The 16,851-nt window shown below is 39.4% G+C and overlaps 1 protein-coding gene across 9 annotated transcripts in view; it reads right to left on the bottom strand.

Annotated features, from left to right (window-relative positions):
• ARMC8 (armadillo repeat containing 8) overlaps nt 1-16,851 on the bottom strand; it is a 74,863-nt gene that overhangs the window by 39,230 nt on the left and 18,782 nt on the right. For all 9 annotated transcript variants that reach the window (XM_067302037.1, XM_067302044.1, XM_067302038.1 and 6 more), the window contains 2 exons: nt 2,384-2,526; nt 2,184-2,281 (listed from right to left, as the gene is read on the bottom strand). In XM_067302037.1, the coding sequence (XP_067158138.1) occupies nt 2,184-2,281; nt 2,384-2,526 (241 nt within the window). The remainder of the gene's footprint in view (nt 1-2,183; nt 2,282-2,383; nt 2,527-16,851) is intronic.

The raw sequence follows: 16,851 nt of genomic DNA, 5'->3' as shown, positions 1-16,851 counted from the left end.
ATCAACTTGGTCAAGTCGGCTTTCTATCACTAAGTACTTCCTCTCAACATATAGATACATAATAGACAGACATGTATGTATGTCTGCACACATATCTGTGTCTCAACAGATCTACCAACCTGGGACTCCATGCCATCTCCAGTTGCAGAATGGCCACTAAATGGCTCTTGGTGCTAAAGCCTGCTCCCTTCCAGCGAAAACTTACTTGTTTATTCTCCCCCGAACCTGATACAAACAGAAAGGAATATTCTCAAGGTCCTTTACACAGCTCTCCTTAAAGCACTTGTGTATCCTAGATCTTAACAAAGAGGTCCTCTGAAACCCCAGACCCTCCAGAGCTACTGCAACATCCTTGGAGACACTGAGGTAAGTCATAATATCTTCTCCTGGAAGCAGCCCTGGCCAAAGTTTGAGAGACAGCATCCTCTGTGTGAAAGTCAGACCGCAAAAAAATTCTAGCAGAAAAGTTTCTCTCTAAGATACAACCTGGGAACCAGCTTTTCAAAAGTCTTCTCCAGAACTGCTAGACAAAAATGAAAAGCCATTGACAGTCTTATGGTTTCACTTTTCAAGCAGAACCAGATACCATTGAGTAAGCTCTTTCATTCGTTCAAGAAGTGTTTGAAGATGCTGATGAAGCAAAGAGTAAGGAATAACGTGGCTAAACAAGAACTCTAAGTTCTTTCTATTACTCTCAATGCTGGAAGAGGAGCAGATCTGCCATAAAGTGTTGGTTAGGCCCATAATTATTTCATTGATTGCAAACACAACTTTTCAACTGCTGCCTTAGGAAACATATTGCAGGAGCAAAGCTTATAACTGTACCTCCCAAGGGATATCAAGAAAATTTATTCTTTCTTTTCAAAGGATCTGTATTTATTACTTTTCAAAGCCTGGGCTTGGGTATTCCCACAAGAGAAACAAAAAGGAAACATTCACAGAACAATGACCTTGAGCACAGCCACAAAATATTTAACTTGCAGGTGTCCAACTGGAGTTGAAATTAATGAACAAGGGCACTCTCTCACCAGGTGATTCTTTCCTCTAGGTATGGTTCACTAAGGGCTATAACATTTGCCTGGATAAGGAATGGGAGTGGCAGAGTTCTGATGTCACTGTTGTGCAGCAAAGTAAAGGATGAAACAGAGAATGCAGCATCTTAAGCTTACTATTCCTGCAATGTTAGTGGCAATTTATTTATGCTAATACTGGTTCTTTGACACTTCTGTACATACTCTTGAGTTTCCTCTCCTTTCAGGATATGAAATCCCTCCTCCAAATAAGGAGCATTTAATAGTCTCTACTGAGAAACAGGCAGGGATTGTTAATGGAGATGATCATCTGAAGTCTAACTTTGGGTGCTGGGAGCAGGAAACAGATGCTCTTACAGTTATGAACTCTGACGGGCCTAGACAGGGCATCAGATGTGGTCAGGATTCACATTGCATATAAATAATATCAGTCTGGGAGCTGGAAGTAGAGTCAAAAGAATAGACAGACAAAGAAGAAACTCAGATCACTCAGGAGAAGAGATTGCTTCATTTCCTCCCCCTCCACTCCCAATCTACATTAAGGCTTTCCTTGCTGAACACTCGGAAATTACCTGGAAAAAGCCAGTGAACAGTGACAGACAAAGCTCGCTGATTAATTATATATACACTAAGAAAATGGTCAACTGTGAATAGCTGCAGAAGAACTTCAAGAAATGGACCAACTAGCAGGTGAAATTCAGAATAGATGCATGTTAAAAATCAAGTCTATGGAAAATAGCTTTATGTACACAACACTAGTAGCTATTGCTACCCAGGAAAGAAAGTGTAAGGAATCATTAGGAAAGGAACAGAGAACAAAACAGTCATCATTACAGCATGAGTAATGAATGGACAAACTCAAGAAAATCATCTGTTGAGGGCTGTTAATACCAAACTATCTCTGGGTAATGATGCTCCTGAATTGTAGAGAAAGTACGAAGACAAAGTCCCCCCAGGACCACCTCATATCAAACAATACTATAAACATTATGCAACCCAGATGCCTTAAACTTAGGTGAGAAATGCTCACGTTGGTCAACCAAACCCTCCTTACTACTACTAACTGACAGCAGGATCCTTCACTCCCACCCACTCTTTGCTGCATAAACAGCAGTATAAATGAAAGGACAGAATGATCTGCTTACAACTTACTGTGTATAGCAGATCCTCTGGAGTTACAGGACTGATGAAAATGGTACGGAGACATCGGAGGCAAGCTTCAATAAACTTCAAATCTGGTGACAGTAATCCTATGAATATATATAAAAAAATACTATTCAGTTTTGTTATCTTTGCTTATTTGCATATTCTAGAAACATTTACTAAAACAGATTGCAATAGGTGAGAAGTACCTTGCAATAAGGCAGGGATAATATGGCAGTCTAGCAGGGATTTGACATTGTTCTCTGTACCCATCGCAAGGCTTCCGAGAACCACGGCACACTCTGTTCTCAGTTCTGTGCTGGAGGTTTCTTGCTGAAGTAAATACAGCAACCTGGAAACAGAATTATTTTTAGAGGAAAATTCAAATGGAAGAAAACCTGTAAGTCAAGTAAAGTAACCTTAATCTTGCTATGTAAAGAGGATGAAGTCCTTAACAGAAGGACAGAGCCCAAACAAGAGAGCAAGATGAACATTTTATTCATAAGAATATGACTATACAGGTTTTACTTACCATTACAATAAAAAAGATATTGCACTGCTTTTTCTAGAAATGTAATACCACATTGCTGATATCTGGGAAGATGCCTTTCAGGATACCAGGAAGATCCCAAATTTCAATTAAAGGAAGTGAGTCTGCAGTTTGACGTCAAAGGGAAAGGGAACCTCATGCATCTCCCCTAACACCTAGGGACACGATTACCACTATTGTGATGGCTGTTATCTTTGGCAGTGACTTCTTCTGAGTCAGGGTTGCAAAATAATTCCATCAAGCACAAATTGGGTGATCTGAGTTTTGAACACTGAGAAATGATCATACACTAACACAAAAAAAGTTCAGACAAGTCATGTGCAGGAAGGCAGCTGAATCGTAGCTAAACAGGATCATTTCAAGCCTAAAAGAGGAAAAGTCTTGCCAAATGCTTGTCTTAGGCCTCAAAACTGATTCTTTATACAATATCAAGATACCTAGGAACTCTTTTTGAATATACCTTAGATTACATCAGTAGCACCTGAATCACAGCAGATGTCGCCAAACTTTTTCAGTCTAGACTTGGGTCACATGCAGAGCCCAGAGAAGAACCAAACTCCTATCTCATATCAGCACAGAAGGTAATCACTTGAAAACTAACAGTTTATAAGCTTACAATGACAACCAGTTAACGAAGGGTTCCCTAGCTACAAGTCTCAGCAAAACCAGAACAGGTAAGATGACTTGGACATTGAGATACGATTCTCATGGATCTATGCAACATATACGTTTTTCTAGATTTTATTGAGCTGAGGTAGAAATACTCTCAATTTAGTATTGCATTATTCTGTCTAGTTTAAATAGGTCTCTTTGAAAACCAGTCAATATACTCAAGCCAATATACTCAAGCCTTCTCGAGGAATAGCCAAAACTCAGTATCTATCCCATACCTGCAGGGGATAGAAGTTACTCAGATGAACAGATCACTTAAAAAGTTCACTTGAATCAAAGGTAAGTGAAAAAACAACAGGAAATACAGGAGAGCCTAGCGCAGTTTAGGAACACGGAACTGGCCAAGGCCACCGGAGGAAGTGCGAGCAGCCCCACCAACAAAGAGTAACACGGAAGAGTACACGTAACACGCTCCAAATGTTTCCCACTTACATAAGCCAGGATTTGCTTAACATCCCGTAAGCTTGAAGCCTAAAAGGCCAAAAGGCATAACGACAGCATGCCAGAGGGAGAGAGCTGTGAGATCAAAGACCTCTTCAATACCTATAAGCAGGACATTCATTAAGTGAAATACCCAGACTATCCCAGAAAGACGATCATGTCCCAAGCTCTGGGAGAAGGGCAAAATAATCCTCCAATATTCCCTACCAATTTATTTCAATGAAAAATTACCAGAGTTGCAATAAAAGTGTTGTGCTCTAAATACAGGATAGATAGCCACCAGACCCCTGAGGCATTCCAATATCACCAGAAGCACAAGTTCACCCCTTTTCAGATGTAGCTAATCTTCACGGTGGAAAAAAGCTCCAAAAGGTGAACATATACTAAGGAGATAAAGAAATAATTCCTTCCTAAACGCAAGAGTTGAAGTCGTCTAGCATGAAATCAGCGTGTGACACACAAGCAACACAAAAGGCACGGCCATAACCTCTCCTTTCAGCTTCCTTCGCGTTCAAAGGATCAGCAAGCTGACTGGCTTGACTCCTCTGAATCATTTCTGTTCTCTTAAACCACTCCTTGCACAAACGTATCAGGCATAAGGGCACACAGGTCTCTTCTCCCTACTGTTTTATCTGAAAGGCCATTTTAGAACTTTATTCCTCTGATGTTTAGAAACTTCTAATACAGATCTATTCCCGACTCATTTATATCACTTGGTCTTGTATACATAATATCCTTTAATTTCTATAAACCTTCTCATTTCTTACAGTGACCACTTCATAGTCACTTCTCCTGAGGTGCTCTGGTCCAGGCTGTCCACGTAGCTCACTGGAGCTATCTGCCACAGGCTCTTCATTTTACTGCAGGCCCCTTTACTGTTGATGGAATAAGGTATATAAAAAAGGCTCATATCACCAGTTGTTCCACAAAAGTATACCTCACACATCACTTGTGCAAAGTCAAAACTACCTGTACCTATATGATCTGCCTCTGGAAAAAGAACTAAAAATATACTTTAGGCAATTAAATTATATGTTTCTAAAGCTACTAATTCTGGTATTGTCTTCTTTGAAGTATCAGCTGCACTATGTTCAAGGTAAAGATTAGTGCTGATTCTGAAAGACGACAAGGGAAGCAAAACACAATCAGTGTTATGCAAAATTATCATAAAGAAAAAAGCACTTCCAATCCTAATGGGACAGAATAACCTTCCACGACTATTACTTATCTACAGAGAGCTGCTTTTGTTCTCTGCCTTCCAGATCAGGCAAGAAGGGACACAAAGCAGAAGCTTCTTCAGTAAAGTACAAATGGACCAAGCGATCCTGGCTAAAGTTTATCCTTGAAAAGACGTTAAGCTTGCTTTTTCGGACGCTGTGATGCTATATGGAAAGTGCAATCCCATCTTCTAACACTGACCGATATCCACAGCAAGTCTGTAAGAAAAACTCCTCACTGTAGAAAATAATTCGACAGGCATTACCATGAGTATATCAGAAGAGAATTCATTTATTGCAATACACTATATACCTATTTTGTCTCAACACCAATGACCTGACTTTACTTAATCCTTCTAATTTACATTGCCCATTTATGTTTTGCAAAATAACACATTCCAGAGCAGTTTCCAACACGTTCTCTAACTACACTGCTAGAAACAATTATGCCTCTTCTGTATGGTACAGTGTAGTACTTCATGACAAAATTTGGCAAACTCAAACTTTTTTCTGATCCTATTTAAAAAGCAAACCGAAACATTTAACTTCACACAGTTGGGAATTAATTCCTGCTCTTTTCACTGGGCTTTCTCAATCTTCTCCTTCAAGTGCATTGGGTAGAACCCTTCAGCAAATTTCTTAAGACATGCCCAAGCTCCCTTAGCCTGCACTGAGGTAGGCATATATATTTAATGATGCTCGAAACACACCACTGACTCTCTTGGTTTAATTTGGCATCTACGGAACGGACAAACGTGCCATCAAGCAACATAAAACTGCTTCAAAAATGGGAGCAGAAGCTCCATTCTCCCTAAATCTACATCCATACCTCAAAACAAATGTTTTCACAGCATGTTTAAAGTTGGGTTCTGGATTTTTTTGGTGTAATGTCCTGAAAGTCTGCTCTGAGATGCATTCTCCCTGAACATATCACACCAATAACATTCTTGAATTATTTAGGGCTTCAGTAAATAACCTGTTCCTTGTATCCAGAAATGTTAAGTCATGTCCTAAAAAATTTACTTTTTTTTAAAGGAAGCTTTTACAAAAAATCTAAAAGCACCCTAAATTTTAAGGTTATTCTCTTCCAAAGAAAATAATTGCTATTTTCTTTCCCATTAGCATTCCACACTTGGAACAAGATGTTACTGCTATGTTAATGCAAAAGAGTGAAAATGAAACACACTGACTATAATCTACAGTCTTTCTATATGTTTAAAATAGAAGTACTCACTAAGCTTTATAATTAGTAAAAATGAAAATTCTAAGTTCAGTTTTACATATAATAAGTTTCTGAAATATTCATAATATCTTTTCTACATCTTCAAAATATGCTTGTGCATCAGCTTAGGTTTTCCGCAGAACCAGACATCCACATTATAACAGTTTCTGTTGCTTTCTTTTAAAGAGTGAACAGACATCAAATTACATTGAAAATCAAGAAGTTAAATGACAAACTATATGAAAAGTTAGAAGCGAGGAGAATCCATATAATCTTGATGAATATAAAACTGTGCATAACTATTAAACACTGAGAACAAAGACGATGTGCTTTTATCACCACAAGAAACGCAGGGACAGCAGACTACCATACCTACTGGACTGGTTTACTGCTTCCAGAATCCAGCGTAGGCAAATTCAGCAAAGATCTATGTTATACATTCCTCCCATGTATTAAAAGGATAAAAGGTAGAAAAATAGCATGTACGTGCAGGGGAGAAAAAAGGTTATAATGTGGAAAATTTAGAAAAAAATGAAAAAAATTGGAAAAATACTAAGATCCTTGTTCACAGCCTGCATTTTTAAGATCGAGATGCTCCTGATTAATGTGGCTCCCTTACCTCTGGCTCCAGGTGCTGGTAGAAAGCCCGTTATGAACAGCTGCTAAAGTAGCTGGCCATTCTGCTCCTACCATCCCTGGAGGATCATTGGAACAAGGCTCTGCTAGAACCACCAGAGCTCACCTTCGTAGAGCCTGGTAGCTTCAGAAGATATCAAAAGCATAGAGGAGATAATCTACAACAGCAAAAATGTGCTAATGTTCTTGTTCACTCACTCTTCAGCCAGCAGTCTTCTAGTAAAGCTCGTCACCATGGGACAGAAAATGAAATGAAGCCAAACAGCACGATCTTGCAACATCTCCATGAACAGTAACCCAAGGTTCGATGTTAGGTAGACTAGAAATGCAATATTTGGACTCATTCAAGCTTCTAGAAGGTTTCCCTAAGATGTGTCCTCAAATATTTTTGCACAATCCCATTTCTTCCGTTTGTCCCTGCACTTCCAAGAGTAATACACTGATTAAAGCCTCTTTCTCAGTTGTCAGTAACAGTATCCAGGCAATCATATCTGTATGAGATAGGAGAGTAAAACCATCTAGACTGAGAGCAATACCTCAATGAATTCTACGAACTATGATGTCTAAAAACCACGAATAAGGTCAGCAGGAGGCGTGATGCATTTTGAACAACTGACAGGGATTCAACAAGAAAAATCCTGTAATATGCATTAAGGAGCCAAATTCAAGGCAAGTGCCTGCTGAACAAATGCTAACTAGAGCAGCTTAGCAAGGAAGATAAACAGTTCAGAGTTTCCTTTTTTCTGAAGGTTGTTGAGGTGGGTGTTTTGCATCAGTGTTGTGCACTATCAGAGACTTGCATGATTTAGATCTCATCAATCCGGTCTGAAGTTAGGCATCACACAGTAAAACAACAGAACTTTCCTCTTTTCTTTGACATTCCTTCCCACTTGAAAGCTGTCACAAAAATCTCTTAAGTTCTTAACATATCTAGGAAGAGGGATGGTGAAACTCAGCTGTTAATAATAAATAATGGAGAGAACATTTTCAGGACTTCATCAAGCCCCATAATCAGGCATGAGGTAAAACACCTCAGGTTAACTGTTCAAATTATAGTACCTCGTATTTTGAGATCTTTTATTTCAAGTAACTGTTCATCACTTCTAGACTATTTCTGGTGAAGTGTCACTTTGGTAGCTTCTTCACATCATCCTTGCAGATGTTTGGCTTCCACAAATGGTCGTGATTATTTTGTCTTCATTCAGAAACTGAACAGTCGTCTTGTCCCACCTGATTATCTATCGTTGCTCCATCTCAATTACAGATTGCTTGGACTGCCTTCACAAAACACCCCATAAGCTAAAAACACTAAAGATCAGATTTTGTTCCTACCTGCAAGTCAGCCAGCCCTGTAAAGCTACCGCAATGAGTAAGGAAATCAAAGCTTAAAAACTGAACAATTGGTTGTAACCTGTTCAAAGGTTAAACACTGATATATACCAAGGTATATAAATAGATAAGAGCTTTAATTGAATTAAGATTAGCTGAATATTTATTATTAATCTCCAATAAATAGATGGATGCATTGCTTGCTAGGATGATCAGGACTTCTTATTCCACCTCGGAAGACACTTGTCTTCCAGTCCATTGCAAGAAGGCCTGATAACAATGCCATGGAATCACACGCAATGAATATACAGAGGAAGGTACTACTAAGGTACAATATTTACTGTTTGCTTGCACAATATTGAATAATTAATGCTTTTGTAGAGGTTGACCTCTGAACATGCGGGAAGTCCCAGTGAGCATCAGCCCCAAATTGTGAATTAAATCACAAGAGATGAAACAAGGTAGAACAACATACAATATATTAAAAACAAAAATACAACAACCACCCCCCAAAAAAAGAAAAAGCACAGCTTTCAGAGTGAAAATGCACCATAGAGCACTGGCAGAAACCAACAGAACGCATATCCAGGTGCTGCTTCTTCCTCCGAGAGGTCAGAAACCGGCAGCTGTTGCCACAGCACATCCTGAAGCCAACACCAAGTCCCATGACTTATCTTCACCAGATAGAAAATCAAAGCCACTACACTTTCATGGCTATAACGTGTCCTCTTTATTGCCTAGACAGCAGCCATATCTACTATATCTGAATGCAAAGTCAGACTGATAGGCCTGAATATTATGTTGAAATATGAGTTTTCTGGTACCTTCTGAAACACTGTTATAGGCCTAAGAACTGCATATTAATCTTGTAATCCCTAACCAGCAATACTTTTCAAACAGCATCATAGGAAGCAATTACTGACCACAGATTTTTTTCCAAGGAGAGAACTAAGTATCAATTCTGAAAGTACATGAAATAATTTCAGTAAAATATCTGAAGTGACAAATGCAATTAAATATTTTTAGATTCTTACACATAATGACTCAAAAGCACGAGCAATTTTTATGACTTTAGTCAAAGAAATTCAATAGTGAAAACAACCTCTAAAAACCTCAACTAGTAAAGAAATCCCCAGCCCAGCTACGTTCCAAGCTAGGTCAAGTCGCTCAGGGCCTTGTCCAGCTGAACTCTGAACACCTCCAAGGACTGGGACTTCACAGCCTCTCTGGGTACCTGGCCCAGAACTACACCACTTGCATAGGGAAGAATTCTTTCCTCATGTTCAGTCAGAAATTTTCTTGTTGCAACTTGTGCCCATGACCTGTTGTCCTTTCACTGCACACCTCTGAAAAGAGCCTGCTTCCATCTTCCTTATGACCTCCCACCACCACCACCTCTACGTAACAGGAGACTGCAATTAGATGCCTTCTTAGACTTATCTTTTCCAGACTAAAACAAATTGTTAGCCTCCTCCACCAACTATTCTGTTGTCTGATGTCTCGATCTTACTTCTGGAAAAAAAAAAATCAAGTTCAGAAATGTTATTCTAGTTTTGTTATTCTAGCCTTTAAAACAATAAATAAGCTTTAAGTGTCATGAAATAAAGTACAGATTTCAAGGATCCTCCTCTTATCCTCTCACCTAGCATATTTGCCAAATTTAAACTGCAGATTGATTTTAAAATTTCTGACCAATAACCAATGCAAACCTGAGAAAAACATTTACAATTTAAGTTATTAAACACTTAAAATGCACATGCATCCTAAAGCGAGATGTCACCGTCTGCCTTCTGGAAGTGACACGTTAATTCACACACACTAACACTGGTAACCTGGGCTAAGACCACTACCAAGCACTGCAAAGAAGAGATACAGCTTCTGAAAACATCCTATAGAGAAAACAGTACTCATGCAAGCATAAATAAGACCAGGAGCAAGTTATTCTCACTCTTCTCTTTAATGATGACTTTCATTTTAAGAACGATTCTTGCTACTCTACACTGACCCACTGCTTTTCTCATTCACCTTTTTATAACACACAATACTTTCACTGAGCATATGTATCTCAGCTAAATCTCTTCCCAGTTCTTATCCCAACATGGTACCAGTTCTCTACTGTTGTTTAAGAACAAGGTGTTTTTTTTGTTTTTTTGTTTTTTTTTTTTAAAGAGTAACCTGGGATATTCAAGTTACTCTAACATGAGCTCTCCTCTTCGTTTCCAGATAAAAAGCTTGTGTTTAAGGGCATTAGCACTTCAAATCTGCAGTCTGTATGAGCCAAATTTACTCTGTGGCTCCTTTTTCCTCTCTCCTAAGACCACTCTACAAGCCATTAATCAAAAGAGTAACTACATCCTTTCTCTACAGCCATTTTAATGTTAGAAAACATGGGCTCAATACACAACCCTTGAAGCCCTATACAGGTAAATTTACACTAAGGGAACTCAGAACTTTTTAAACTTACCAAGCAAATTACATCGATTCAATCTAGTGTTATTTCTAATGTATGGCACAAGCACAGATATTTTACAGGACTACATCAGTTGCTTTAATCAAAGTAACATGATATTTTTGAGATGAAACAAGCTTTTTGTTTTCTAAAAATTATGTTAATAGGCATTATTAGGCAGTGTCTTCATCCAGGCTTGCTTCAAACATTTTACTGCTTTGCCCAGGACTGATGTTGCCTATCATTGCCGTGCTCATTCCAGCTACCTTTTTAAAACACCAATGTGCAAGCTTTATTCCAAGTCTTCTAGAAATTCCTGGGTGGAAATATTTAAGTGTTAAAACATCAGTGATTCAGACAGCTTTATGACCATCTGAAAAGCTACTAGTTACTTTGCTGAGATCAACCAAATCTAAAAGATTTTTGTCTGAGGACGCAAAGCACCCATCATCATGGGTGAATTACGTTCCCATATCACCACCCATCATTCAGTATCTGCATATCTTCCATGTGAAAGATGCTGTCAAGAACGTTTCTGAGTACTTTTTACAGCTTTTGACTCTTACAGCTCCTTAGGAATAGATACTTTGAAACATCATAAAGCTATCTTTTGCACGGCTTTTTTAAATTGGAACTTAAAATTTTAATTGAAAAGCACAACTTAGAGGGTGGCATGAGAGGTACAACTCACATTTACAGCTTTCTTTTTGTTAATGCAAACTGCGCTTAAGGAGATAGGAGGCTGTACAGCTTTTAAACAAAAGTTGCTCTAATAGAGTTCTGCTGACTACAAATATTTGCCTTGACTCACATGCGCATCAAAGCAGGATTAGCAGAATACCTAGTTCCAGTAACACATAATCCTCAGTGTTTCACAGAGAGAAGTATAATTATTTAGATAGGCCCCGATTCCTGAATTGCTTTGAAGAAGAAAGCAAGGACATCAACAGGAACCCTACGAAGACCTCTGCTCTCCACCCCTTTCACCACCCTGAGCAGAGGGAGGCTTCACAAATACCAGCAGCACAGCTGAAGCTCCTTCACCCAAGCGCACAAATCACTAAACTGGGCACGAATCCCCACCCCGAGCCCTTTATATGGAGTACACAACACACACAACTTCAACGCAATGTACAACCAAGAACAGAACAAGGAATCTGGAAACAACAGTATCCTGCCCTTGTAAGGGTGTCCAAGAAGTTTGGACAAAACCCCTTATTAAAGTATAGAACAGACCTAGCAACAACACAGCCAAACGTACTGCCCGAGTTCTTGAAAGAAAGCTGGTAACGCACCTGAGATCATGAATGTTGTAAAAGATGTGCTTAATTGATGTCTAGTACACTCAATATTACCACCACCACCACCGCTCACGGAGTACAAGTTGATCTGAACACCTTACACCTTCTGCACAGCCGGCAGCCCATTGCAGGGTGGGGGAACTAGGGATCGCAGAATCCGGGCTGCGGAAAACCTTGAGAGATTGCCTGCTCACTGCCCTTGCTCCAAGGTGGGATCACCGACGGTTAGGTCATTTGAAAGTTACTGTCTCGCCTCTTTTTTTGATAACTTCGTTGGGGAAGACTCATCATACTGCCACCCACAGCAGCCTTCCAGCACCGAAAAGTGCAGATATCCAGTACATTACTGCTATGGGGCAGTCTTGCTCTCTCCTATGTCCATGCTCATCCGTCGCTCCCAATTTAGTTACTCGACCAAACGATACCTGCTTTTTGTGAAGGCTAGTTTCCCTGTGATTAGCGAGCTGAAGCAGCTTCCAGCACAGTCACACAAACATCAACGCAGGAGAAGCGGACGTAGGACGCGAGCAGAAGCACGGAGGGTTGGTTCTGGGGGATAACCCTCTTTCGGTAGCAGGGACCTGCTAGGGCAGCTCAGCTTTTCAGCTGCACCCGCAGATAACCTGCCAGGGTCAGAGCCTCCAAGGACATTTTCATTAGTACAACAAAGTCCTATTCGCAAGGCAACAGAGGAAGGAGATGCAAGACACAAAAGCTGCACTTCTATTGACCAAGGAGTTTTTGGACAAAGGAAGAGAAGAAAAACATTGCAACCGAGCACCGAGGGATTAAGGGCAAGGCTATTCCACAAACAATTTCAGAGAAGAAAAATGCCAGGCAAAAAGTAAGAAAGAGAAGCCCAGAACACAGGCAGGAAGCACGAAGGCCCATTTGAACCTAAGCCATCACCTCAGCAGATCACGTTTAAAACGGAGGGAGCATCAGGACAACCAGGTGCTAGCACGTACTCTGAACCCATCCCACCGTAACGGGCAGGGCCTGTTAGCCAGTTCCAGCGCGGAACAAAGCTGACAGCTACAATCATATCCACTTGTTAACTAAACCAGGACTGCAAATTGGAAAAATGCAATCACGTAGCTACGTATCTCTCTAAATATGCTTTGTGTCTTTCAGTTTTACTAAAAAAAATTAATAGGGTGGAACTTATGACATTTGCCTCCTAATTACGCACCTCTACAGATGCAGCAGATTGACATTAAGCAGCATTGCAGGCAGTCCAAAACACTTAAGGAACTAAGAAGGATAGAAAAATGCTTCTTGTCAAGTTGCTGTAGGTCAATATGTGGGAGCAGAAGAGCAAATGCCACCTGCTGAGGAAGAGATCCCTCTCATAGCCCTATTTCAGCAACCCTTCTCTAAGAAACAAGCCAACAAAAAAAATCTCGGCTCCAACTCTGAGCACGCTTCCTGACACAAATCATGTTCATGTCGGGTATCCAAATGGTTTCCCGTTAAAACAAAGCAAGTTTAAGAGGTATCAATATCGGATGGCAAACTGGAGATCAGAACTTGAGTAGATGCTAATATTTCCTGGCTTTAGACATGATCTCGCCAAAAATTACCTTATAAACAATGTAACAAGATAAAGGATAAAACTTTTGTGCATCACTAAGCAAACCAGGTCTTTCTTCCAGAGAAAATATACACATGACACTTCTTTCTGCAGCTGAGACATCTTTTGCCAAAAACGATTCATATACAGAATTAGTAAGCCTATGGATTTGTTAGAACAATCAAACCAGCACTTCTTCAGAAATATTAGTTTCTAGCTTCAAAACATTTTTTTGTTCCCTAGAAAAATCAAGGCAAGGACAACTTAAGAGATTCCAATCCTTCTGTTAAAAGCAATTTCACTATTGTAAAAAAGACTTGGATCCAGTGATTTTTGAGCTGCTGTATCTATAGGTATTTAAAGTCCGAGGGGGGGAGGTTAAAGCACCCAAACATGATACTCAAAATTGGCCTTTTTTTTAAGCTTAAATTTAGCTCCTAAGCTAAATAATTTAGGAGCTTAAAATTATTATTTTTTTTAAATTTCATCTTTTTTTCCCAGCTTGATTTCTTAACTCTGTTCATTCCTGTTAGAAGCAAAGATCCTCTTAGACATATTAAGACAAGTTATCTGGTGTATGAAAGTCTAATTTATCACTCAAAAAACCATTAATATTGCCAGCTTCAAATCCATTGCTCCACTAACATTTCTGGAGTTAGTCTTCCTCTAGGCCTCCAACTGGTGATCTTTCTCCCTAGGTCTGCGGGAGAGACTTGCAGGCACACAGCATGCCCTCATGCCTAAGAACAGCTCAGATTTTTTTCCTCTCTTTCACAAAGGGTGTTGCATAAACAAAATAGATGGGAAGGAGATGCAGTATCTTTTCCATAAACCAGGTAAGTCTTCAGTGCTGAGATTTCTTCTCCCTCTTCCATCTCATGAAAGTAACTGGCTGCTCAAAGTGGGAAGGAAAAAAAAAGAAATCTAGAAATCCCCCAAAGATGCATTTCTTCACACCTTTGCAAATATATTGCATGTTAGTAAGGATATATTAATCAGAATTGGCAATCCTGCAATTTTCTTCATCTTTTAGCAAGGAACACACTCCCCTACTAACGAGGATTTTTCCCTTTTTTTTTTTTTTTTTGTAATTCTTTGTTTATCAAAGAATTTGAAAATATAAACTGTCAGATAAAAAAAGTCAACAGCATTTGACACCATTTACCAAAAAAAAAAGTTTAATTATTCCCTATACTAGTTTCCACGATTCATGGGTCCTTTCCACTTTATAATACCAGAACTTTTCCAACGAAAGAACTTTTCTTTTTTCAGTGGCTAATTTAAGATTAGAAACTAGAAAACATTAAAAAAAATTAGCTGCCAACATTGCTAAACCTACTTGCCTAAACCAAAACTCTAAAATCCCTCTGGCAACCCAGCCTTAGCCTGTATTGAAAACTGAAGGCTAAGTTTGTTCTCTGAAGTAGTTCAATGGTTTTACTGCCCTAGCTATACAGAAGAAAAAGTAATGTCAGAACTATGCAAGTTAATTCCTAAACCACTGCTGTGTAATAAAGCTGTGCTTTCCCTTCGTTACTGAAATTTAGCAGTATCAGGTCCAGGGATCACAGCATATCTCAAAAAAGGCTTTAGAGACCCTCCACCTAAAACCATTTTGGGATAGCACTGGGTTCAATACTTCTGTGTCTAATCCTAATCAGCCATTAAAGAGATCTGCGTGAAGAAGAACCAAGCACAACGTATCTTTGCATGAATACATATTTCATTTATAATTTCAGCATATAAAATTATGAATTAAGGAATTAAGACTTCTACTGAAGCCATATCCATCACTCAGAAAAGAATGTTTCCTTATACTAGCTGATGACAGGTTTAGAGCTGAATGCTCAGGCAAGTGCTAACACGTCCTGTCTGGGCAGGAGATGCTTCTGTCAAGCAGACATTAGCATTCCTACAGTTAAGGGATGGCCAATCCTTTAGGAGTCATGTCAGCAGAAACACCGATTAGAAGAACTCCTAGAGTGAGTGCCTGAATTCAAGGATAGCCCCAAGGAAAAAACAAACATAAGAGGCAGTTCGTCATGAAATCATATTGCAGAATAACAGAACGGATGAGGTTGGAAGGAACTTCTGGAGATCATCTGGTGCAACCTCCTGCTCAAAGCAGGGTCAGCGAGAGCAGGTTGCTCAATATTCCAGCCACAAGGCCAAGCTTTTTAGGACACGAACTAAGGGAATTGCTTTCTTGATGCTAAACTAAAATAATAGTTGCTATATGCACAAATCTTATCCCTACATATCTAAGCATACGAAGTTAGCTGTTGATCTTCCACTCCAACAGTAAACTAACTGACTTGGAACGTTATCTGATGTTTTTCTGAGCAGCTCCAAGAAAAGCGGTGAGCCACAGAACGTTCTTTCGCTGCGCCGTTCTGCGACTACTCTCGCAATGCTCGGCACCCCAGGACAAAAGTACTCAAGGCGCAGAGGGTGCTCTTCTGCTAAGCTCCGCGCAGCAGGATGCATCAGTGTCGTGGGTCACCCACGAATTTGCAATAACATGCTTCTAAAGAAAGAATTGATCAGAATACTTGTGTGAGCCATGCATAAGCGTCCTGCTTGAATTTTATTTTTAAATGTTGAAACAGGAAAAAAAAAAAAAAAAAAACTCTAAAAGGCATCAAATGCTATCACAGATTTGTGATTTCCTGTACTTAAATTTATCAGTTCAATTCTAATTTTCCAGTATTTGCTGCCCAATACCGCACACAAAATCATCTTTCAAGATACTTTAAACATAAGCAAAGTAGACATTAGCCTACATATAATCCTTTTTCTTTGCTGACAGACTTTGGGATATAACAGAACTTTCCAGTTATTAGATATATCTTATTAGGTTACACAAGTATCAAAAGAAGCAGTCTTATTTTTTGCAAACCCCAGAAGAAGATTGGCCGAGCTGAAGGACCTTGATTTTGTTCAATTTATTGCTAAACATAATGTCATACGTGTCTACGTTGGTGTGTTCACAGCCCTAGAAAAGAGTTATAAACCCAATGAGTTACTAGTTGTCCCTTCCACAGACAATCTAACAATGTTCTTCGCAGAGCTCTCAAATTTCAAGTGGTAGAATAGATAAAAGATCACGAGCTGTCCAGATGCCATACAAATGTCCCCCAAAGAAATTTAAAAAAACAACAGTTAACAAGAATCCTGAATAAATGAGTTAGGGAAAGGTTAAGAGCAACTGCATGAAGTTCTTTGAGGTGGACCTACCTAGAGACAGAGCTTTTGCTTTTGGAAAAAGTATACTACCACATTACAGC

The sequence above is a fragment of the Apteryx mantelli genome, chromosome 9 (assembly GCF_036417845.1).
Source record: "Apteryx mantelli isolate bAptMan1 chromosome 9, bAptMan1.hap1, whole genome shotgun sequence".
Lineage (NCBI taxonomy): Eukaryota > Metazoa > Chordata > Aves > Apterygiformes > Apterygidae > Apteryx > Apteryx mantelli.
Note: the sequence above shows the minus strand (reverse complement) of the source record. Positions and strands in the feature narration are given on the sequence as shown.